General features: G+C 36.4%; 2 protein-coding genes across 3 annotated transcripts; both read right to left on the reverse strand.

Moving 5' to 3' along the window:
• Positions 1-488: 488 nt before the first annotated feature.
• LOC108956444 lies at positions 489-13,983 on the reverse strand. 2 transcript variants are annotated; one of them, XM_039307804.1, is made up of 6 exons: positions 13,518-13,983; positions 10,574-11,206; positions 9,937-10,470; positions 4,764-5,497; positions 1,860-2,740; positions 489-1,512 (listed from the first exon to the last, which is right to left on the reverse strand). In XM_039307804.1, the coding sequence occupies exons 1-4, from the start codon at positions 13,980-13,982 to the stop codon at positions 5,318-5,320; spliced, it is 1,812 nt and encodes a 603-aa protein (XP_039163738.1). In that variant the 5' UTR covers position 13,983; the 3' UTR covers positions 489-1,512; positions 1,860-2,740; positions 4,764-5,317. The 2 variants fall into 2 exon arrangements, with proteins under 2 accessions (XP_039163738.1, XP_039163737.1); XM_039307803.1 differs by having other exon boundaries at positions 489-2,740.
• A 3,262-nt stretch (positions 13,984-17,245) lies between these two features.
• Positions 17,246-21,404, reverse strand: LOC120290641 (probable disease resistance protein At4g27220). Its single transcript, XM_039306992.1, has 2 exons — positions 20,938-21,404; positions 17,246-19,637 (listed from the first exon to the last, which is right to left on the reverse strand). Exons 1-2 carry the CDS (start codon positions 21,402-21,404, stop codon positions 17,246-17,248), a joined length of 2,859 nt encoding a protein of 952 aa, XP_039162926.1.
• Positions 21,405-24,993: the final 3,589 nt, after the last annotated feature.

Here is a 24,993-nt window from a genome sequence, read left to right on the forward strand (position 1 = left end):
TTGCAATTTAAAGAGACTCTCATATTGACATGGTCAAACTTGTACAAAACGTTTTTCTCCCACCAAAGTAAATTGGCAAGAATTTACATGTAAAAAGCAGCAAATAAGATAAGTTCAGAAACAGCACAAAAAGAATGACTAAACAACACCTTATAATCAGTGTCAAAATTATCTACAAGAATAAAATAACTAAATCATGCTATATTGAGTCAATTGATTATTTATCATCACAACACGAAGGCAGGCAAAGTAATATCTATGTATCTATATTTTATAAACTCTAGTAAAACGGCTGAACAGTAGACAACTAATTAACTTAAGGTATGATAATTCATGTAGGATATTACTTGCCAATCCATGTTATCAGATAATCAACAAGTGTGGACCTAACCTTGTAACAATTGTCTGCTAAAAGAAGATAAACCAAACTAACCATCCTCACATGGACATCCATAACGTTTCAAGAGCAGGAGTCAATGCCGACACCATGTAAAATTGGAGAAATATATATGAAGCTATGATATCCACCACAATGCTCATCCAAGATCAAGGTAAATTTTTGGACAAAACCAAAACAAAATCTGGATCCCCCTACTGCCAAACATACAGTCACTATTATCTACATATAACCAGTAAAAGAAACAACATTACATCTTGCATATTCTCAAAACAATGTCAAAGATGTCAGTATCTTCCTATTAGGAGTAGTGCACATTAACAAGATCGTGCTGAAGGAAGGAAAATCAGTAAAGATAAATTGTAATATCAATGCCACTGTCAATCAGAGATTAAACTACTGCCCTGGTTTTACCTTCAAACTTGTCCCTCTCTCTTGGAGTATAGGAAGCTTGCACACATCAACTTCCCTCACCTGGTCTACCTAACCCGGCCTATGGCCAAACATTCTGGTATGTCCGATTGAGACTGAGCACAGCTCTGATATCCTTAGAATTGGTACCTGCAATAGCGACCCACTTGCACGTGACCTTGTGAGTGAGTGAAGTCGAGATGAGGCACTTGGAGATGAAAACATTTAGTGTGAATGGCTCCATGTAGGCTATGGTCCACTGCTAGGAGGACATATGCTTATTTGGATTCTTGGACTTCTTCCCCTTTTGGTCAGTGTATGGCCACTGTTGTCGTCATCCAAATAGTCCAACTCCAAAGAACAACTTGGTGTTAAACGATGCTGCCTAAAAGCCAACACTCATACCAATTCGATAAAGGATAGAGAGCCCCCGCATTCCAACCATTATGCAACACCAGTACCATTATCAGGAAAATGACATACAGAGGACATTCCAAACTAGAAAAAGAATGAAATATTCAATGCAGCACATGCCCATCGTGAATACCACATGTCGGCACAAAGATGCCATCTCAAGGAGCATCAACACCATAATTAGAGCACTATCAGTGAACACGTTGCAAAAAGCTCCATTCAACATCTTCCTACAGGAGACACTTTCTAGCAAATGAAAGCAGCCACTTAGATCGTAGCGAGCATGACACCTGAAAGAAACAAACATTGTCTATAAGACATGTCTAACTACTGACAATCCTCAAGATTAACCAGAGAGGTGGGTAAGAATACATTCCCATATAACGAAACCTCACAATCTTCGAAGATGCACTAGCTGAGGTCATGCTAAGCATTTCATCGAACAGCTAGAATGTATGGGTGAGTAAGTGCTCAAATGACCTTAATTGTCGAATCGTGTGACAATTCCTTTAAAACCTAGTCGAACTTTCTTTTCATAAAGACTGACTTCATATGAGCCAATATAGAATTCGAAGAACGCAAATTTCTTCCTTATGACACTAGATTCAGGCAAACATGATTAGGCACACAGATTTACCTGTCTTGCTAAATTCGGAGTGCATCATTTCAAGCCGATAAGGTTCGAATGGTGGTATTAAGGTCACCCTCCCAACACCATTCATCACCCACGTAGGAGAGGAGTACTTTATCTAGGTTCGGTGTCCTCAAGGCACCCTTGCAGAATATATTCATCTTGGGGCACTTCATGACGACGAGACTCCCCAGCGATGGGAATCTAAAGGTGCAATTAGTGGTGGAGAAGCTCTCAAGGCTTGATAAACCGTCAAGTGTCAACCATCGCAGCTTGGGGAAAGAGATCTCCTTCACTCCATTTCCATCATCTGTCACCACGTCTTCCATCGCACCACAATTTATTAGTATTAGCCGAGTAAGGTGCACCAGACTTGTCACTGTTGAGCAAGTCCCCAAATGAACTAAACCAACGCAATCGCGTATTACCAAACTCGTCAATCTTTGGAATGAAATCGAGGATGGAAGTACGATTGGTAATCTCGGGCACTCCACAACCCAAAGAACTTCAATCTGTTTGAGAATTTCAGCCATCAAGGAGCCATCCTTCCAAACTCGCTTCAGGTTACACAGCTTGATCAGGTCAAGTCGCCTCAGATTTTGCAGTGCCAAGAGAGGTTTTTCCATGTCAGTTAGTTCTCCACAGGAAATCGCTCCCTCATGTCCAGACGAATCTTCTGGAAATATCTCCTCCAAGGAACTACATATCACGTTAAGCGTTTCTAGATTGGGGAATCTGTGGAGAAGGAAGTTGGAAGGAAAAGCGACATTTTCATCATGGTAGCATGCCAAAGACACCACTTTGAGATGGTGAAAGACGTAATGCTGCGGCATCATCATCATAACATCCTCCATCGTCAATGTCAATCCCTCCAAGTGAGAAATGACCTGCAGGAGGGACTCCGTTTAATTAAGCCACCGAAAAGTCCAATGACTAAAATGTCCTTCAATTTAGGGAAATAAGGAGAAACACAACTTTCAAGAAGTAGACGAGCAAGCATCGATGGCCATTATACGAGGGATGATTGTTGTTAGTGGTGTGCCCAATTTTTATTTTTATTTTTTGATTGATGTGGTGTGCCCAATTCAATCACAATATATTTCGTAAATTTGGATAAAGAAAGTTATTAATCAATGGCGCTTCAGCTATTTCAATTGTAACTAATTAAATTCAAATGGAAAAATTACATTTGCTTGTTTTAACAAATCAGGTTATTTTTATAGTTAGTATATGTGTCTCAATAGTAAGATGTATTAATGTTGCACATTGTTTTCGAAGCTGCAGTTCTCATATCTATTTTACTATAGATCATAAGTATCATATGGCTTCATTTTCGCGTAACGCTTAGAAGAATGCATTCAAACTCAACAAATGATTAGCAAAAAAAAAAAAAACAAAAAGAAAAGAGAAGAAAAGAAAATTTGAAATGACAGGACATTGGTGAAAAAGCAATAAAACAAGATAGAGATAATAGTTCAAAATTTCGATGGAACAAAGAGTAAATAATGAAGACAAATTGTTCATTCTTACAAAAGCAAAGTGAAACATCATATGAGCAATGAAACAAATAAAAAGTACATAGCCCCAAATAAATGGATCTTTTTAGCGTTATGTGTGGTTAAAAAGGAACTTAATTTTGTGTCGGTATATCACTGATATACCACTCAAATTAAGTTTGGTAATTTTGATTAAATGTTTGTAACTTGAAAAGCGTTGGTCAACCATAGGAATAAACGTCGGTAGGTTTTTAATGTAGTTGGTGATCTTGAAAATATAAATATATATTAGTACCTTTCAAGATCTAACAAAAAGTTGGTCAATGATTAAAATCAATTGGTATCTTAATTTGATGATTGTTGGTACATCAATTAGATTTTCGTTTGTAATTTCAAAATAAAGTTAGTAATTTGAGAGGCGTTGGCTTGTCACGAGAGTAAATATTGGTTGTAATTTTGAAAATGTTGGTACTATCCAACCTAACAAGATAATTTAAGGTGGCAAGTAACTCAAATTAGTTTGTATTTTATAGAAAATGAATGTTTTGGAAAACATTTTCCTAAAAATAATTGCTTATGTTGCTTGATAATAATTAATCAATGAAAATTCTTTTCATTGATTAATTATAATTTACATCTAAATATTTTTGTAGATTATAAAAATATTTTTCATTCATTTATTTTTATAAACAATACAAGCCATCATTTTTCAAAAAATATTTTGCATAAATTCCATTTTTCGTGAAACGAATGAAGTCTTAATGTGACTAATATTGGTACACCAATCAAATTTGATTTGGTAACTTCAAATAAGCTTAGTAATTTCAAATTTGTTGGTAAGCTAGAATAAAAGTTGGTAAATTATTAAATTAGTTGATGATTTGAAAGTAAAAAAAAGTTTGTCATTTTTTAAGCCTATTGATGAGTTACTAACATGTGATCAAATAAGAAAATTATCCACAGTGCTTAACAATTACCAACCATGTTCAAGATGTTCGAGGATGGAAAATTGTTTTGTAGCTAAGCTAGCAATATTCCAAGTGAACATAATACCATTTAAAAAAAAAAATGGTGGACAAGGTTGGTCAAATTAAATTAAATAGGTAAATCTCAATCATAAGATACAAGTGGCTCATCAGAAGCATAGCTATCTATGCAAGTCAATTTAATAAAAAGTGTAAGTAAAAGCTGGGATCAATAGATTTATACACCAAAGAGTATGAGCTGGAAATAATTAACTACAAATAATTTTTAAATTTTTAAGCAATTCACAGGTGTGGTTAGGCGAGCATCAACAAGCATGCAATGTTTGACAATGTCAATTTCCTAGAGGAAATAACAATGCACCAAGATCTATGCACATAAACCAATGAAGACAATAACAAAGAGTTAGAATCTTTGACAAGGGCAATACCTTTTCAAAAGAAAAGAGTGCAGATTGGTTCTTGTTGGTAGTTGTACCTTGGCAGCCTTGAAATTCACAAGCAAATAGGAACGACCTCATCTTGCCGCAATGTCTTACTCGCAATTGCTTCAAGAGTGGCCATGCTAGAGTATGACTATTCTGGCAGAAGCTCCCTAGTTTCGGCAACTCAAGTAATCTTAGGTCGGTTAATTGCGGAAAGAAGAGATCACTTGCACTCATCCCTACTCCGTCTTTCTCCGCAATAATTTCCTCCACCCCATAATCCATTACTAAAAGTTCTTTGAATTGTGTCATATTTTTTGCCACCGAGCTTGGAAATAAACTTTTGAGACTCTCACACTCAACAACCTTCATGCGTTGTAAGCGTCCAAAGGTAAGACCTCCTTGAGGAAGTCCATTCCACACGTGTTTCATTTATGGGAGCCTCATCAAAACTATTTCTCCCAATTGAAAAGAATTTGTAGAACCAGCTTTGCTAAATTCAAACTCTTGGACTTGATATACTACTTCTAAGGATCCACAATCGGTCACAATTATCTTCTCTAGGTTTTGAAATCTCGTGAGCATATTATAAGATGAAAATATGGATAAAACTTTTCACACTGCTCCACTACTAGTGTTTTGAGTTTGCCAAAAGCATTTGAATCAAGATCATCAAGCCATATCTTCTCCATGTTATCCATGTGCAAGATCTCCATCGACTCCATAGCAGGAAACTCAACCTGTTATTTTTAATTTAATTAATTAGAGCCGATTCTCTATTCCTTCAAAAAAGATAATACTTTGATTTCAAGAACAAAGAAAATCACAGGATGCATATTATCAAAAAATAGAAATAAAAGAAGACTAGACATATGTTATTTCTTTTTAGCGGATGCCACCCCCTAAAATTCATTCATTTGTCTATAATTTTAAAGTAGAAAGCATAAATTTTTCTAATATTTATTAGAATCTTAGATTCTTGTTCCATATGCGTTCCAACTTGGGTAAGCCACTCAAGGTAATCTAGTCAATTGCCATAGAATCTTGACATCCCCATTAGTCATCAATTCTTCAAGGTCAAATACTACCCGTATTAACTAACATCTTTCAACCGTTATAGCTCCCAAGTTCTGCAACCTTATTAGCTGCAAGGGGTGAATAACACCACATGATCTCATAACAATGCTATTAACTAGAAAGTATGCATACGAGTTGCATGTGAAATAATAACAGAAGAAATAATCTCGCATAGTAGATCTAAAATAATGGAAGATAAAGCAGAGTAATGATTTTGAATTTTCCTTATCCTTCTATAAAATTATCTACTTTACACTTACTTATCATTTATCTATTATGTATTTGGACTTTATTATACATATATTATCAAGGATCAATTATTGAGGTTATTGAATTTACCCTCACATTTTGTGCAATCTGCCTAAATTTTAGAAATTCATGGCATAGGCTCAATTGATTTTTCGATGTGGTCTGATATAATATCTCAAATGACAGTGTAAAAAAAATCTTAATGATTCTCTCCTAAATAGTTATGAACTAAATTGATAAACTGAAAAATAAAAGTATACTTTTAGTTGATTTGTAGGTGTAAATTGAGCCTGGCATTTTTTCCGAACCGTTCCAAAAAAAAAAAGAGTATCTCTTATCGAGAGAGTAAAAGTAAAAAGTAGTTATAAATTTAATAGAGAAATACTAAAGTAGTCTTAAGATTTTAATGTCCCCATGCATAGCACTATAGGCGGAATAGATGCCGCATCGACGAAATGTTAGAAAAACGGTTCATCTCCATAAGACCCATTGGTGGCCATAACATCCATGAATTGGTCATAACAGCGCCGTATGGTCATCAAGGTCAATTTCAGCAAAGGATTTAGTTTTAAAATATGATGACCCAAGATACGCTTCCTCGTCATAAAAAAGTTAGTTTCTGTAGAAAGTAAAAAGTTTTAGTCATGTAGCCAAGAAAAGAATTGCTTCATTTGATTGATTTCAGTCCAGCGTCAGCCTTTTGTGGTTTGGATCACTTGATAAACATAATTTTAAAAAATAGGTGGCAAAGGGGTTCCAATTTTTTTATTTTATAATAACAGAATAGTAATAAAATTTGTTAATTCCAAACAATAGTGCACAAATTAATGCTAGATGTGTTTCTACTTAATACTTTCAAGCAACATTTATTACAGAAACAAGAAATTTAAACATGTGCCGCACATAAATTCTACCAGGAATATTAGAAAAGTTGTTAGAATGAAGATTTGTGGTAGATTTGATCACTACAAAAGGTCCATAGTTCACATAAATCAGAACATAAAATTTAATTATTCCACTAACATCTCATTTTAACAAGGGTACAAAATGCATATTTGCCTATTGAACATTATATTTGAATTTTCATTTCGTTGTCACATAATAGTTCCATCAACTCACATATAAGACTAGAGAAAATTTTATATGATGGAACTTTGTGTGTAAAACCACATTTCCACTGAGGTCCATTCACCTTCCCCAATTTTTTACAATTATTGGAAAGAAAACACAGCAACTTAATCGTCTCAATTACCCTAGCATTAATGTACTTAAGATGAAAATTGCAAAATAATTTTCTTTAATCAATTGATCTGGATATTATTTCACACAGTCACTAAGTTACATGCACCAAATTTTTTTTTAAGTTCTGTTTTTTCGCTTTAATCTCGCTGATATAATAGAATCCTACAATTTTCCATCATTACTAAATGAAGGTCATAGAAATTATATAGGTCATAAATAATTTCTTAAAGTTACGATTATATCCATAACTTTTAGACTATTTGAAAATTTGATACATCGTATGTTGTTTCTTTAATTATGATGATAAGATAACACATATAGATGAAATTATCTAATATAGATGTTTTTATGCATTCACATCTCACGTAGAAATTACATTTTGAAAAATTAAATCATTATTTTGTATTAATTAAAAAAATATTTATATGTACTATTAGACTCCTCTATAATACCCATGCATAAAATTTCATTTCCTATACAATGCAAAACGTATCACATTAGTACTCACCCAAATATCAAAAGCAAATTGAGATAACTCTGAAGTCAACATTTCATTGTGTTTATAGATCAAATTTTTAAGTATTTACATTTGAAAAAAAATCAACACTTTTTAACACAAAATACTAAACGATCCAAATATTGCTAAAAAGTTTATTTTTCTTATAGTTAATAAATGCATATTTCTTTGTCAAATTACACGAAACGCCTTACATTGTACTCTTATTTTTCTTCTGATAAGGAACTCTTGTTTTAATTACCTATGATATCGGCTAAGATACTAATTTTCTTTAGTCTTGAGGATGAATTCATTGACTAATGAGTTTGCCTATTGGGTGTTTCTTCTTCCTTGCCTAATTTAAAATCTCTCTCTCTCTCTCTCTCTCTCTCTCTCTCTCTCTCTCTCTCTCTCTCTCTCTCTCTCTCCATCTCTCTCAATTTCCTTCGAATTTTATGATTCTAAACCAACCTTGCTATGCAATTTCATTCTATATTATCATTTGCTAACATATATATCATACACCTAGTAAAAAGCTCCTCAAATTTTAGAATCAACGTCAGTGCAGTTGAGTTATTTACATATAATGCATGTAGTGAAAAAAATATTGACTCATGTGGAGCAACAATGCTTAGTTCCTTTAATTAGCATTTGATTAAGCAGACTAGGTTTGACACGAAAGTTAAAAATATTATGTCAACTACTTGCAATTTTAGTCATAATCAAGATATAAATGTGCATTGGAAGTATTAATCTTATATTTGAAATGCAGTCAAGAGTTTTAAATATTTTTGAAGAAGCGTAATCAAGTTCTTTTAGTACACGGTAACTTAGATTGCCTATGCAGCAACCTCAAATTGCATTTGTTTGTTTTAATTTATTACTTAATTACACTAACTGAAAGGTCTGGGACTTCGATTGCACTTTTTGATAAAGGTTTAAGAGTTCATTACACCAACTGAAAAATTTATGATTTGATTGAATTTCATAAATACGTTTTAGGACTTGTGGAACGATTTTTTCCATCACAATATTTAAAATTGACTTTAGGAATACTGACAAAATGACTCTTAAAACTTTCCGATTTGGCATGTTTAAGAACTAAAACTTTTTTTTCCTTTATTGGTAAAACTTGTTTTTCATTAAATTTTCCTTTTTTTTTAATTGTAAAATGTGGTGTGAATGTGGTGATGCCACTTTAAAAAAAGCGACCAAAAATTTAAAAACTACATATAAGAAAACAAGGCAGGAGAGAGGGAGGGTTCGTCTCAGGGCTTTTGCACTAGTGAGGGCTGCAATCGTACCCAGGGTCATGGCTAGGGTGCTCGGTACCCTTGCTAGGTCACCAGCAGTTGCCAAACTTGGCTCCTCACCACCACGTGAATGAGCACACTTGCCCTCACCCAAATTGCCAAGGGCGGTAATGCTTGCTCACGGTGAGCGCTAGCCCTTGTCGGCAGGAAGGGAAGCAGTAGTGGCACTCCAAATGCAACCCTTCCCCACTTGACCAGCGATCTCTTATAGGACTTTCTTTTATTTTCAGTTTCATATTGTTGCTGATTTTTTTTTTTCATAATTTTTACTCTTTTTTTTATTTTTCAATTTTTCAATGTGGAAATGGTGAAACGGCTCCCTTTATGCTTGAGGAAGCTCCATCACCACGTCAAAGCCCATGCACGACTAAAAATATGATAAAAATGCAGAATTTCTTTACAAAAAAAGGAACAAACTTAACAAGTCTTGAAATGCATCAATTTTGCAAATTTTAAAACTTAAGTGCTAAACCAACACAAGTTTTAGAACTCGTAGCATCAAAGTAGACATCTTTGGCGTTGTCTAGCTTAGCCTCTCATTGATATTTGTGCTTCAGCTACAATTTAGTTTAAGACTTGAAAATGAAAGAAAAAACGTATTAAGTTTTTGAAGTTTATGAAAAAGTTTTGATATACATTTCAACATTTTTATATTAAAGAAGTAGCTTTGAGATGTTTCTTATTTGAGGTCAAAGATTTGTAAATGAAAATGATAAGTTATCATAAGTGACTGCTCATACCCTTAGCTCAAACCATCAAGACAACAAACTAGATATGCCATTAGAGAAGAATGAGTGCAAACCTTTTCGACGAGTAAAAGCGGTTGATGTTTTGGAACGCTACAACTGGCATCTCCTAGAATCATATTCACAGCTTTACAATCTTCAATAGTAAACTCTTTCAAGGAGGGCCACTTTGAGATATGCTTCCCTTGGCAAAAACTTCTAAGTTTTGGCATGTTGTGAAGATACAAAGTGACAAGTTGAGGAATTACAATTTTGTCAGTTGCTTCTTCCGATTTCTGATCTTCTTTGGTGACAATGTACTCCATCTCTCCACAACCACTGAGACCTAGATATTGGAGTTGTCCTAGACTTTTTGCCATAGACATTGTAAAAAGGTTTCTCAGACGAGGGCACTCCTCAACTGTCAAGGACTCCATATAGTGAAGTAGCCTCTCTGACATGAATGAAGGAATCACATTCACTAGGTTGTGACACTGCTTCACCTGGAGGGCCTTTAGACAGCAAAAGGACTCCATAAGGATTTTACTGTTCCATAGTTCTTCTTGTTGAACTCCCTTGATGTGTAGCTCTTCTAACTTTGGAAATGCAAGCTACAAATGTAAAGAGATAAACCGAAAATACCCAAAATAACTTAGAGCCAAAGCATAAAAAAGCAAAGAAATATAACAAATTAGATAAACTAGGATATGATACCTTCTCATCAAATAGAGGATATAACCCATCACCAGCACAATTATCTAAACTAAAACAAATCAAACTCTTAAGGTCACCAAGCTTGAGTTTGGCTAAATGACGGAACTCGAATGTCTCTGCAATTTTCCCTTTTCCTTCTTCCATCACAATGATGCCTCGTAGATTATTGCAACAGGAAATATCAAGCACTACAAGTTCATGAAGAGTTTTGGCCGTGGTACTTGAGAAGAGATATGACAAACTAGGACAACTTCTTACGTTCAATTCCATCAAGCTAGGAAATGTCAAGGTTACTTCGTAGTCACCCTTCAAAATGTCTGTCAGCCTTGGTAGATTCAACAGCTTCATTTTTTTTAATGCAGAGAGTTCCAATGGCTTTTGCCTTTCCTCAGAGCTGAGGCTTACCGGTTCAAATAATGCTTCCAAGGAGGGACATCCAACCACCTCAATTTTACTCAAGCTTTGCAACATGTCCATTGAATTTGATGGAAAAACATGTGACAAATTTTCACAAAGTTTAACAGTGAGGGAAGCAAGTTTGCAGAAGGACTGTCCGTGGAGTTGATTGTGCCATATCCTCTTTAGTTGGCACATGGACCAAAGCTTCAATTCCTCCAAGCTTGGAAAAAGAACCTGTGTACAAACCTCGTATATGTTCAATAACTGAAATATTTGGTACATAATTTATTATGCTTATAATTTAGGGGCATCTTTGGAAATGGACAACATCATGAGTTAGTTCTTGCACCGTGAATTGCTAAACTTTTGGTACAGAATAATGATCCAATTTATAAGAAATTGCTTCACTGACCAGAACTAGAAGAATGCTGAATAAAAAAAAAAAAAAACTATAGATGCTAACTTACCCTTTCAATGTCAATGTCAGCAATGGGTTTAATTCTACCTATATTAGAACCTAAGATACCCCCTTTCTCGTCATAAAAAGATTAATTTATTGGAGAGCTAGTCATGTAGCCAAGAAAATGGTGTTACTTCATTTAATAAATGATTTTAGCCAAGCATTATGCTTTTGCAGTTTGGGTCACATTATAAACATAATTTTAAGATAATTTAAAAAAAGGTTTCCCATATTTTTATTGTATATTAGCATAATAGTATCCAAGCAATAATGAACAAATGAATACTAGATGTATTTCTAACAAATGCTTTCATGAATATTTTATTACAAAAAAAAAAATTGAACATGTGCAGCGCACATTGATTTTATTAGTAATATTAGAAAAGGGGTTAGAATATACTTTTGCGATAGATTTGATCACAACGGAAGGTCAACGTTATAACCTAGGGTAAGGAAAATAAATTGGCCTATTGAATATTATTTAGATTTTTCATTTCGTAGTCACATAATAGTCCATCAATTAACATATAAGAGCATAAAAAGATTTATATAATGGAAGTTTGTTTAGATCCACATTTCCACAAAAGATAAAATTGAGGATAATTCTAAAATCAATACTTTAATGTGTTTATAATTTAAAATCTAAATTATCAAATTTGAGTAAACTTAATACATTTTAACACAAAACACTAAACGATACAAATTTTACTAATAAACTTCGTCGTTTGGTTGATAAATGCATATTACTTTGTTAAAACTATACAAAATATCTTAATTTGAATTCATGTTAGACGTAGCTCTTCTAATTTGGAAAACACAACCTATAGAAGCATCACCTGGCTAAAGTCACAATGACTGGCATTGAAGCAAAGTGAATGATGTATCCAGAGCATCACAAAGAAGAAAGCAAATCACATGAGCAAAGATACAACTAAGATAAAGGAAAGAGGAAAACCTTCTTGTAAAATAAAGAATGTGAACTTTCATCAAAACCGGTAGATCCCTCATTTATCATCTCCACTCTTGGCATCTACGCACTTTAGATTGAAGAAAAATGCGGCTCTAAACAAATTGGCTATTGAATAGTATATTTAGTTTTTCATTTCGGAGTCACATGATAATCCATCAATTAACATATAAGAGTCTCCACTTAATATGTAGTCCATGAAGTAGTTGACTATGGATAAGCAATAGAAACCCCTGTCTACTGTCCACTCCCTTATAAGAGAATTTCCTCCCTGTCCTTACGTCTTCCCCTTCATTCCTAAGTAGCTAACGAACAAGCGGCGGAATGTACAGAAAGCGCAAGGATCTTAGAGAAGACAGTGAGTGTGATCAAGATAGTTTAAAAAGTGCTTTTATCATAGGATATAGCCAGCCGTGCCCTTTTAGTCTCTGTGCCCTTTACCAGAGGTTTAGTTGTCTTGTGCCAGTGCGTCAAGCTAAGGTTTCCAAGCAGAGGTAGGAAGGAGTGCCATATGTTTAATCGGAACAATTCGGTTCACCACCCGCGGAGAAGGTCTTCTGTCTGTTTGATACTATTAGTCACTGGTGACTTGAACTTGAGGATCACAACTATTTGCTTATCTGGTGGATGCGCGTCTTGGGCTAACTAGAAATATCATAAGAGAATAAAAAGAATCTCCCCTACGGATATCACCCTTAAAAAAGGTCGTTATATAACGGAAGTTTGTTTAGAGCCACATTTCCAAAAAAGATAAAATTGAGGATAATTCCAAAAATCAATACTTTAATGTGTTTATAATTTAAAATCTAAATGATCAAATTTGGGTAAACTTAATACCTTTTAACACAAAAGACTAAACGATACAAGTGTTACTAATAAATTTCGTCGTTTGGTTGATAAATGCATATTACTTTGTTAAAACTATACAAAATCTCTTGATTGAATTCACATTAGACGTAGCTCTTCTAATTTAGGAATACAACCTACAGAGGCATCACTTGGCTAAAGTCACAATGACTGGCATTGAAGCAAAGTTGCTTTTTTTATCTAGAGCAATACAAAGAAGAAAGCAAATCACATGAATGACGATACAGCTGAGATAAAGGAAAGAGGAAAACCTTCTCGTCAAATAAAGAAGGTGGACTTTCATCAGAACCAGCAGTTCCCTCATTCGTCGTCTCTACTCTTGGCATTGGCAGCCTCAGTATGAATGCCTTGAGTTCAGTGCACTCCAAAATTGAGAGATTTGTGAGGGAGGGAAACTCAAATGCACAACTTCCTAAGCTGAAACTAATCAAGCTCTTAAGGGAACAAAGCTTCAATGTTTGTAAACGAGAGAACTTCATTGCCTTCAAATTTCGCTCTTCACTTTCTTCCATGGCAACTACTTTCTGCATTTTATTGCAATCAGAAACATCTAGCATCTCAAGTTTAACAAGAGTCCTCGATGTATCATATGTGAAGAGATATCTCAGACTGTGGCAGTTGCGCAAGCTAACGGTAGTCAGACTAGGAAGACTCAAAGTTGCTTCGGAGCTACTTGTCACTAATGCATCCAGCCTCGGCAGATCCCACAACTTCATTTCGTTTAAGTTTCGAAAGACCAAAATTTTTGGCATTTTCTTAGTATTGACAGCAACATGTTCGATTAATGACTCCAAAGAGGTACAATTGACCACCTCAATCATTTCCAGGCTCTTGAACACCTCTATTTTATTTGATGGAAAAATATGAGACAAATTTTCACAATCTCGGATTGTGATGGATGCTAGTTCGCAGAATGATTCCTTAGAAAGTTCATTGTGCCATATCTTCATCAACCCACACGACACGACGGTCAACTCCTCCAAGCTGGGAAAAAGAATCTGTTTGCAACGACCATATGTTAGTTTCTCGACCAAGAACTCCTAATAATCCTGAATTGGATGAAGTTGGTTTACTCATGATATGTGCTCTGTAATATATTTTCATGAATGAAGTTGGTTACTCGAGATTACCATCATCATAGAAAAACGACAAATGCATGCAGTAGCAAGAGGCTTTAAAGGACATGCAGCAGAGTTTTCAACTGCTTCATCGGCGATAAGACTACAATTAGCAAGAATAGTTTCTACGATAAACATATAATAGAAAATTCCAGAGATAGTTACGTACATTTTGATCGAAGAGTATAGACAAGGACATGCTAGAGTTGACACCACCGAGTGCTTGTTGTAAACCTGTATTAGTTGCTATCGTCTGTTGCTTTCCTTGGAATGAAGAGAATGTCATCATCTTGGGGCATCCAAATATCCTCAATCTTGTTAAGGTTGGACAGTGAATACGGTGTGTCCCATGAGAGAATGTCCTAAGATTTGGCAATTCCTCAAGAGATAAGGAGGATAATAGAGGAAACTCTAAAGTGTGCATAGATGCACCTTTCTTTGACTCTTCTTCTTGCACATTTATAATTTCCTCCAACAGTTTACATCTTGCTATTTTTATTTTTCTTATTTGTTTGAGTTCTTTAGCCAAGGAAGAAGAAAAAATAAACCTCAAATTCTCACAGCCTTGCACCTTCAATACCCTTAAGTTTCGGAAACACAATGCTATTCTTGAATTCTTGTTCCATATATGCCCCAACCTTGGTAAGTCACTCAAGGTTAATGTCATCAATCGTGATAGAATCTTGACATCCCCACTAGTTGTTAGTTCTTCAACATCGAATACTTCTCGTATTAACTGACATCTTTCAATGGTTATGGCTTCCAAATTCTGTAGCTTTGTCACCAAGTTTGATGGGAAGACGCTCAAGAGGAACGCACAATTCTCTACCTTCAAAAATTTTAGGTTGCTCACATCTGAAGGAAATTGAGAATTCCATATCTCTTTCAATTTGGGAAGTTCAGACAGTGTCAAGTACTCCAACAAGGGCAGTGAAACCTTAAAAAGTTAGGAGAATAATGTTACAAAGGCATATGCATTGATTCTTCTTTAGCAGTAAGGGGTGGATGATCCCACATAATCTCACAATGCTTATAAGTAAAAGCTGTGAACATGCGCTGTTTGTGAAAAATTAATTAGGGAAATAATCTCACATAATGGATTTGAAGTTGACGGGAAAAAAAGGCCTAGTAGTGATTTTTCAATTTTGCCTTTTTCTTCTTTAAATTTTATCAACTTTTACACTTGACTTATCAATCACCTTATTGTCTATTGGGGCTCTATTATATATATGACAAGAGAAGGAAGATATAATCCATGGGTTATTGAGGTTATTGAATTTGCGCTTACATTTTGTGCTTTCCAAATTTTACAAATTAATGGCGTAGACTCAATTAATTATTGTTAGTCATTAATTGTGGTATGATATAATATCTCAAATAACAATTTACAAAAACCACCTTAATTATTTTCTACCAAATGTTCATGGACTAACAAGATATTAGGTTAAAGAAAGACATAGAACAACATTAAACATAACAATGAGCATTATTTAAAGGGCTCGTGATTGACCAACCGATAAAAAATATTATTTTAATTGATCAAAACGTGTAACTTGAGTCTGGCTTTTTTCTTCAAAGTATTCCAAAAACAAAAACATGCCTTATCAAAGGATTGAAACTAAAAAGTAATTATAAATTTATGAAGTAGTCAGAAAATTTTGTTGTCCCCGTGCATAACATGGGCTAAAATTCTAGTATATCTGTAGTGCGGAATAGATGACTTATCGAAACAAAGTCAGAAAGGGGTTCATCAATTTAAGATCCGTGGTCGGCCATAAGATCCATGAACTGGTCGCAGCAGCACCATATGAGCTTCAAAGTAAATTTCAGCAATAGGTTTAATTCTACGGATATAAGAACCTAAGATACCCTTTCTCGTCATAAAAAAGATTGATTTATGTGGAGAGTTAGTCGTGTAGCCAATTAATTTAATAAATGATTTTGATCGAACATTATGCTTTTGCAATTTGGATCACACTATAAACATAATTTCAAGATAATTCAAAAAAGGGTTTCTATATTTTTAATCTATACAAACAGAATAGTTACAGAAACTGTTAAATCCAAGCAATTGTGAACAAATGAATGCTAGATGTATATCTAATAAATGCTTTCAATAATATTTTATTACAAAAAAAAAATGAAACATGTGCAGGGCACATAAGTTCTACTATTAATATTAGAATAAGTGGTTAGAATGTAGATTTGTGCTGGATTTGGTCACCACATAAGGTCCATTCTACAACCAGGGGTAATGAAAACAAACTGCCCTATTGAATATTATATTTGAATTTTCATTTCGTAGTCACATAATAGTCCATCAATTAACACATAAAACTATAAAAAAAAATTATATAATGGAAGTTTGTGTAGAGCCACATTTGCATAAAAAAAATAAATCAAGGATAATTCTAGATTCAATACTTTCATGTGTTTACAAATCAAATATCTAAATAATCAAATTCAAATAAACTCAATACGTTTTTAACACAAAACACTAGACGACGCAAGTCTCACTAAATAATTGTTGTCGTTTGGTTGATTAATACATATTACCTTTTTGAAATTACACAAAATTTCTATTCATTATATGTCCAAAGTAAATATTTCAACAAGTCATTTTTTAAGAATACCGTAAAATGTGGGGGGCTTCAACTGATACCTTTGAAAGGTATGGAGGAAATTGGAAAAGGCTATAAAAATCGGAAACATAATCTATGTTATTTTGTCTATCTTTCCTCAGGTTTTATTATCGAGAGTATCACGAATTGAGTAGTGAACTAACTCATTCTTACACTAGTATTTTTTTTCCACGATTAGCATATTCAATTGAAGGCAATATCCATGTTTTAACTTATGCATCAGAAGACTAGTCGGAGAAGGTTTCCTCCAACTAGGATGGTCCGGATGAATGGGAACATGATTCTTTCAGAAAGCATGAAATTTACCTGTTGCCCATCCAGGAATACGACTGAGTGGTCCTCGGTTTTACAGAAGCTCGTCATCTTTGGCAAGTCTTGTAACGTTAGCCTACGCAACTTGCATGACTTCACATTGGCATCATTATCTACTTCATCTATGTAATCTTCTACCTTGGCATTTGCGACAATATGCTGCATCAAGTTGCATCCAGTTATTTCAATCTCTTCTAGCTGCAAGAATATTCTTGTCATGGATGAAGGAAACAAATGTTTAATTTCATCACAGTTTTCCACTTTCACAATCTTTAATTTGCTAAAGGATTCCGGGGTAAGACAATGGCGACAAATCTTCTTGAAGTTGTTCAAATTCTGTAGAACCAATGATTCCAGTCTCATAAATCCAGTGGATTGTGTGGAGCCAACGACATACTGAAACGAGAGGTTATTTTTTACACAAAGATGCTTCAATTCCTGAAAACCTTTGGTGCACAAGTCGTGAATGCTATCTCTGTCATCTTGCAATCCATCGAAGCAGAGATCTTGCGTTCTCCCCAAACATTCCTGCATACACACTTCACGGAGAAGATTGCCAGAATCCAAATTGAGCTTTAAACTTCTGGATTCTTTGTATTCATTGCACCCATGCGCAATTGCCCCAATTTGGATTTTATACTCTTTTAGATTCCCGAATGGCAGGTTGCTTGAGAAATTGGTAGAATGAGGAATGGTAATGTGCAAAGTTCTCAACTTTTTCATGTTCTTCAAGTCAGCCAGGTTGGCGTTGCTTCGCGGTGCTTCATCCTCGGCCTCCCATTGACAAAATCCGTCAATATACAGTTCTTCTAAATTAACCAAGCTTTCAAGCACGCCAGGTTCTATAATTTGGAGCTTGAAGCACTCTCTTAAGTCCAAAAATCTCAATTCTGTTAGTCCACCTATTTCTTTGGGCAGCCGAGCGATTATAGATCCGTGGAAACTTAGGAATTGCAATCCTTTCAGCTTTCCAAGAACAGTCACATCCTCCAGATGGCAGTAATCAAGATACAACGAATTGAGGTTTTCAAGTAATTTAATCGACGTAGGTAGAGAAGTGAAAGATAAGCAAGTCAAGTCCAAGACTTGGAGCTTCTCCGTAGATTCAAAAAATGAATCAGAAAATTTGAGAGACTCGTTGTCTTCGGCTAACAGAAACATCTTCAAGTTTGGGCAATCTAATTTCTCTGGAAGCTTATCAATGCCCACAAAAGGGAAGGATATCGCGGTGCATTTGCTGAGGTCATCCTTTGACCATTCTTTAAACCCATAATCTTTCCTCCCAATCAAGGCCTTCCACTCTGTGGAAGTAATAGAGATGGCCATATCAACAAATATGTCATGCATTTTGAGGTCTTCAATGTCATCACTATCTAATAACAAAGAAGAGTTTTGCAAGCAACGTAAATCCAGGACCAACCTATATCTAGCGCTTTCGATGGTCATGCTGAATTGTTTATATAAATCCAAACCCATGCTGTAGGCAAGGATACATCTCATGTGAATACTGCTAGAGTATAGAGCACAAACCAAGAACAATTTTCTGATCCTCTCATCTCCTAATTCATTGTAATTTAGTTCAGCTATTGATTTTACATCCGACACATCTATATGGGTCGAAGCATTCCTCCATGCAGCCAACTCTCCATGTTTCAACCTTTTTGCCGAAGAAACAATCAAAAGTGGCAAGCCTCCACAATTCTTGACCACTCCATCTACCCAGGGTTTAATGTCTGGATCATTAACTCTCTTCCCCACCGTCCTTTCAAAAAGTCTTCGTGCTTCTCCATCATTTAACTCATTGAGTCGAAAGTCTTGGTCAGAGCACATGTCAATGCTCAAAACTTCTCGATTTCTAGATGTTATCAATAGGTTGCAGCCTTTTACTTTATTATCATATCTGCAAGGGATTCCAACTTCATTCAACTCTAACTTTGTCCACATATTATCTAAAATTATGAGAATTCTTTTCTCAAAATAACTCTCTAATCTCCTGCACAAAAGATCTGCTCTCCCATGAGTAGTTTCCTCATTCATTATATTTAGACCCAATGCATAAGCAATTTCTCCTTGGATTCTTCTTAGATCTGGATTGCGTGATACTTCTGCTAAGGCAACCACATCAAATAGCTTCTCTTTCTTTGCTCGCCTTTCAATGTCCGCCAAAACCTTAGACTTGCCTACCCCACCTGGTCCATACACCCCAACCACACATACCTTGTCATAAGCTATAGCCTTAATTACCTTCTCTATGAATGAAGCCCTTGACTCTAGGACATCTTCATTATTGTCAGCAGATCTAGTAGTGGAAGTGGGCAGAAGAACAGCACAAGTGCCATAACTTGGCACGCCGGGACACTTAAGTGCCATAACTTCCAAACGGTACACTTAAGTGCCACTTTTTTTCAAGTGGGACACTTAAGTGCCACCTCCGGCGACCCTTGCCGGAAATCCTACGTGGCAATATTTTATTATTATTTTTTGCCTACGTGGCTCCGGAGCTCCAAATCAGCATAAAAATTAACAAAAAAATTTTTAAAAAAGAAAATTTTTAAAATTTTTAAAAAATAAGAAAATTTAAAAAAATTTAAAATTTAAGAATTTAAAAAAAAAAAAAAAAAAAGTGGGGGAGGTCGAACGGGCGGCTGAGGGCCGAGCCCTCGCCGCCGCCGCCTCCCGCCGTCGCCGGGAAGGGCCGGCGACGGAGGGGGAGGGTCGGTCGGGGTTGCGGCCCCCGGCCGACCAACGGCGAGGGCTGCGAGCCCTCGCCAAATCGCGGCGAGGGCCGCGACCCTCGCCCAGATCCAGGCGAGGGCTCGCGGGCCCTCGCGCCGATCGGCCGGCCCGGCCGGGCCCGGGCGACCCGGCCGACCCTCCCCCTCCCGTCGCCGGCCCTTCCGGCGGCGGCGGGAGGCGGCAAGGGCCCGCGACCCCTCGCCAGATCCGGCGGGGGTCGCGGGCCCTGCCGCCTCCCCCGCCGCCGCCGGAAGGGCCGGCGATGGAGTGGGGAGGGTCGGCGAGGGCCCGCGAGCCCTCGCCCAGATCTAGGGCGAGGGTCACGGCCCTCGCCGCGGTCGGCGAGGCTCGCAGCCCTCACCGTCGATCGGCCGGGGCCGGCGACCCCGGCCGACCCTCCCCCTCCGTCGCCAGCCCTTCCCGGCGACGGCGGGGAGGGCGGCGACGGCGGGGGGCGGCGGCGGCGAGGGCTTAGCCCTCGGCCGCCCGTTCGACCTCCCCACCCTTTTTTTTTCTTAATTTTTAATTTTCTTAATTTTTAAAAATTTTAAATTTTTCTTAATTTTTAAAATTTTTTTAATTTTTTGAATACTTTATAATTTAATTAATTTTATATTATTATTTACACGTAGGCACGAAACGGCGTCGTTTTGCGTTTTCTCTGCCACGTCAGCGTGCAAAACGACGCCGTTTTGGACTAAACTCGCGGAAAATTGCCACGTCAGCCATTTGGCCGGATTTTCGCCGGAGTGGCACTTAAGTGTCCCATTTTACTCCGATGATGGCACTTAAGTGTACCATTTTAAAGTTATGGCACTTAAGTGTCCCGGCGTGCCAAGTTATGGCACTCCAGGTGTCCTCACCTCGTGGAAGTGGTAGCAGTGACGATTCCTATCGGAGGATGGTCGTAGTGGACATCCGGGAAGTTATTTTTCTTATGGAGTTCTTTAATGACTTGAGTCATCTTCTTCACCTTCCTGCCAATTGAATGGCGCACCACAGGGTTGGGAAGCCACCCACGGAAGCAAGCATCTTTGGCACTTTCGCCATCTCTTAATAGGTTTTCTGCTTCCTCAGCCTCATTCTTCACACTTTTCAGCCAATCCTTAACATCAGTGAATATAGGTTTCCTGTCATACAAGGCTTTGTCGACGGAGGATTGCACCCTTTCCCTTGCATTCTTCAGATCATTGACTTCTTTCTTGAGATCTTTAACATTGCTCTTGTAGGATAGGACATACCCAAATTGACGTCCAATGGGACCAAACAGGTACTCACCGAGTTTCGACACAAGATTTGATGCAATGGAGGTAGCAAATGCATCACACATTTTTTCTGCTTTAATTTCCGGTAATCCCTTGTTCCCCCCACCTCCCTCTTTCGTTCCTCTTGTTGTTGCCTCCTTTTATTATTTGCTTAAAGAAGTGGGCGTGAAGGAAACTGAACAAAGAAAAGAACTAATCACTCGGTGCATGAAAAGAAAGGAAGAGCAAAGTCATAAAACAATGAGAACCGTGAAACAAAACCAAAGAGGAGAGGGAGAGAGAGAGTGAGCCTCGAGTGTATGGAAGCAATAGTAATGTAAATAAACAGAGAGACCATGGAATACCAGCAAGAGCAATTTAGAATCAGATTGAGGATTAAAAAAAAAAAGAATCAAAGAAAAGAAAGACGTCGGCACTACGCATACTAAAAAGGAGCAGTTAATGGGAAAATTCGGTTGCTCCTTGGCTCGCCGCACTCGGTGCACCGAACTAACACGTTACTGGTCTATGTGGACAATTTGCAGATGATCTTGCGAGGACAGACAACACGTTACTGGTCAACCACGTGCAGTAGAAGGATAAAGAAAATATTTTTTCTATATATCCTTTTTTTTCCCTTTCTTTTTTAGTTTCTTGATGATGGGGATGACTCTTCGAGGGCTTCAACAAATTTTGCAGACTCCATCACAATTACACGCTCTCAAAGTGTTTCCGCGAGAAAGTTTAAGTGTGTTCAAATTTAGGACTTTTAATTATTGACTGATCGAATTATTTAGAACTTTTTCCCAATATTTTAAAGCTTAAAACATTTCTTTGCATTTTCATGACTTGCAAGAAATCAATAAGTACTTTTGGGGGAAAAACATTTGATAGCTGTTACTTGTTGTGATGTTTGTACCATCCATTACTCGGACTTGAGTATGGAAGAGGTTACAAACAATTATTAGAGCACAGCAGATCTTTTTAGTTTATTAAAAGAGATTTTTTTAATGGCTACTTCTAAATTTGAGAAATTGTGAATTAAAGAATAAAGTCGCACCAACTAAAAGTTCAGATCTTATTGCTTTATTTTACATAAAAGAAATGTGGGGCAATTACCACCTCCTCTTTAATTTGATACAAACTTCCCATTATCAATTGACCAAGATAGCCTTCTACCTTCGGAAAACAAGGTCAATCACCAATTCACCCACTTTTTTTTCTCTCTCATATGTTCTCTTCACCTTCTATGTTTATAGTTAATTGACTAAAATATCCTTCTATGTTTGAAAATCAATTGAACATTAATCAACCATACTTTCTGTAAATTATGATGGATTAATTTTTGTAAAATTGGTAATTCTGTAATTTTTGTCCATAAACTACTTTACTTGGAATGTTTTTTTTTTTGGTCAGAACAACTTTACTTAGATTGTTAATTCTTTAATGTAGCTTTTCAATTCTTCTAAATTGTAATGGGATGACTTGATACAGAGCACTACTAAGTCCTACTTTTTGGCTTGAGAGAAGTTTCATCACTGCGGTTCTGTGACTTCTGTCCAACTTGCCCACATAAATAATTGCAAATGACGATCAAACAGAGACAAACAAAACAAGGCGACAAAAATTCACGACTTTACGAGCGGATTTGTGATTGCGGCCATTTTTTTCTTATATGTTGTTTCTTTTTGACGTGAGATAATAGAGATGATGAGGCCGAGCAAGACGAGGGTAGACACCCTGTCGCGAGTGATGCTGCGAACGGCGCTTTCTCCATGGTCGCCTTTGCAAATTATGTTTCGTGGAAAAACTGATTATGTCGTCGGCTACCGGAGTCGAAAAGAGCACCAAGAGCGACGCGGCGGCGGTTGCGGCCATGCTTATCTCGATGCCAGCGTGGCCACCACCGCCGGACACAGCCCCTTCCCCTCACTGTTTTTAGTTTCGTTTTATTCTTTTCTTTGATAGAAAACATCCTATTTTGTGTTTAAAATTATTAATTTCACTTTTTTTTTTACTTTAAAAAAAAAAAAAAAAAAAAAGACATGTCATCTTATATGTAAGCATATTTGTCAACTGCACGTAATTCATTTGGACGGAAAATAATGGTGGCCATTTGGATCCCTCCGTTAAGAGTGGGTGCTTTTTTTTTTTGACATTTGAAATGCGGAGTCATTTTTGTCCACTTAATATAATATTTTACAGACCTGGAATTTTCATCCAAAGAACCTTCTCATCCTAATTAAAAGAGCACGAAAAATTTAATTTTTCCTTATTTAATATATCTTTTTTGGTATAAACAAGAAGTACTTAAACTTTTGAAGTTTTTAAATCCAAAAAAAAAAAAAAAAAATTGAAGTTTGACTAATCCACATGAACGTATGTAAATCACCGAATTGATGTACATCGAGACTTATAAGATACTTTCTAAAGCATTTTTTTAGGAAGAGATACAGGATAATTTGGGTTCATGGTGCTAAAAGTTGAACTAATCTGCCGCGTCATCTATTGGGTATGTGGAAAGAACCTTAATCTTGAGAAACCCCTTTGAAAATACATGCGGCACCATCAATGGCTTGATTGGAGACGAAAGGAGTTATGAGGCATAACCAAGTCAAAACATAATAGTAAGGATCTAAGTAATAATTTCTTCGGTACCCTATACATTTTCTCGCACTAGTCTGGATGATCGAATAAATTACTTATTAATTACACTATGTTTGAAAATATTTAACTGAATAGACGTTGGTAGTTAGGAACTTCCACTGTCGTTGTAAATGTTAAAGCCTATTTTATTTTACTGCATGGACTCATGCGCTTCTCTCAGTTAATTGGGCTCTTTTAACAAGAAATGCAATTTACTTAAATCATCTGAGTGCTTAGTATAATCATTTTCCTTAAATCTAAAAAAAAAAAAATCCCTTGAAAATCGGCAATACAAAATCATACATTTGGGATAAAAGGAAGTATTCAATGATTCACAAAACAAGAGATCATGTTTCAATTGGCAATTGTCATGTGAGGGGAGAATATCTGGTGCACACGTGAGGTGGGAAATAAACAAAATCCCACACGACATACGTGGAGCGAACTGAAAGTGGTCGGAGTAATTGGCAATACCTTATTAACTCATAAATTTACTAAAAGAGGTGCATGTTTATTGGGAGGGAAGAGAACCAAAAGAGTGGATTATGTTCAACGGTCAAAATTGGATGGCAAGATGATATCCTAAATAATCGGGGGTTATCAACCTCCACCCCCATAATTATGTTTTATAATTCAATTAATGCATTAATTTAATCGGCAAATTCAAGATCTTTTTTCTCTCCTCTCTCTTTTGTTGATTTTGTTTGCCTTTATTGTTCTTTCCTTACTTTTGTTCTCTCTTGATTTAGATTTGGGAGCTCTCTTCTCCCAATCCAATTCTCAATTCGAGAGTTTGAACTCTCTCGATCTAATTCTGGATTTGGGTGCTATCCTCTCCCAATTTAGTTTAGGAGTTTAATAAATATGCTTTTGGGGATTCAATACCCATATGTGCTATTCGTGTAAGGTTCTCTACATCCAATATCAATGATGATCGTAGGAGTTTTGGCATCTCATTGAATTACAAATATTTGCTCCTCCACATGTTTTTGTTGTTTTCATATGACGATGGTGTAGAGGAAGCCAAAC

This window comes from Eucalyptus grandis, chromosome 2 (genome assembly GCF_016545825.1).
Source record: "Eucalyptus grandis isolate ANBG69807.140 chromosome 2, ASM1654582v1, whole genome shotgun sequence".
In the NCBI taxonomy this organism is placed as follows: Eukaryota; Viridiplantae; Streptophyta; class Magnoliopsida; order Myrtales; family Myrtaceae; genus Eucalyptus; species Eucalyptus grandis.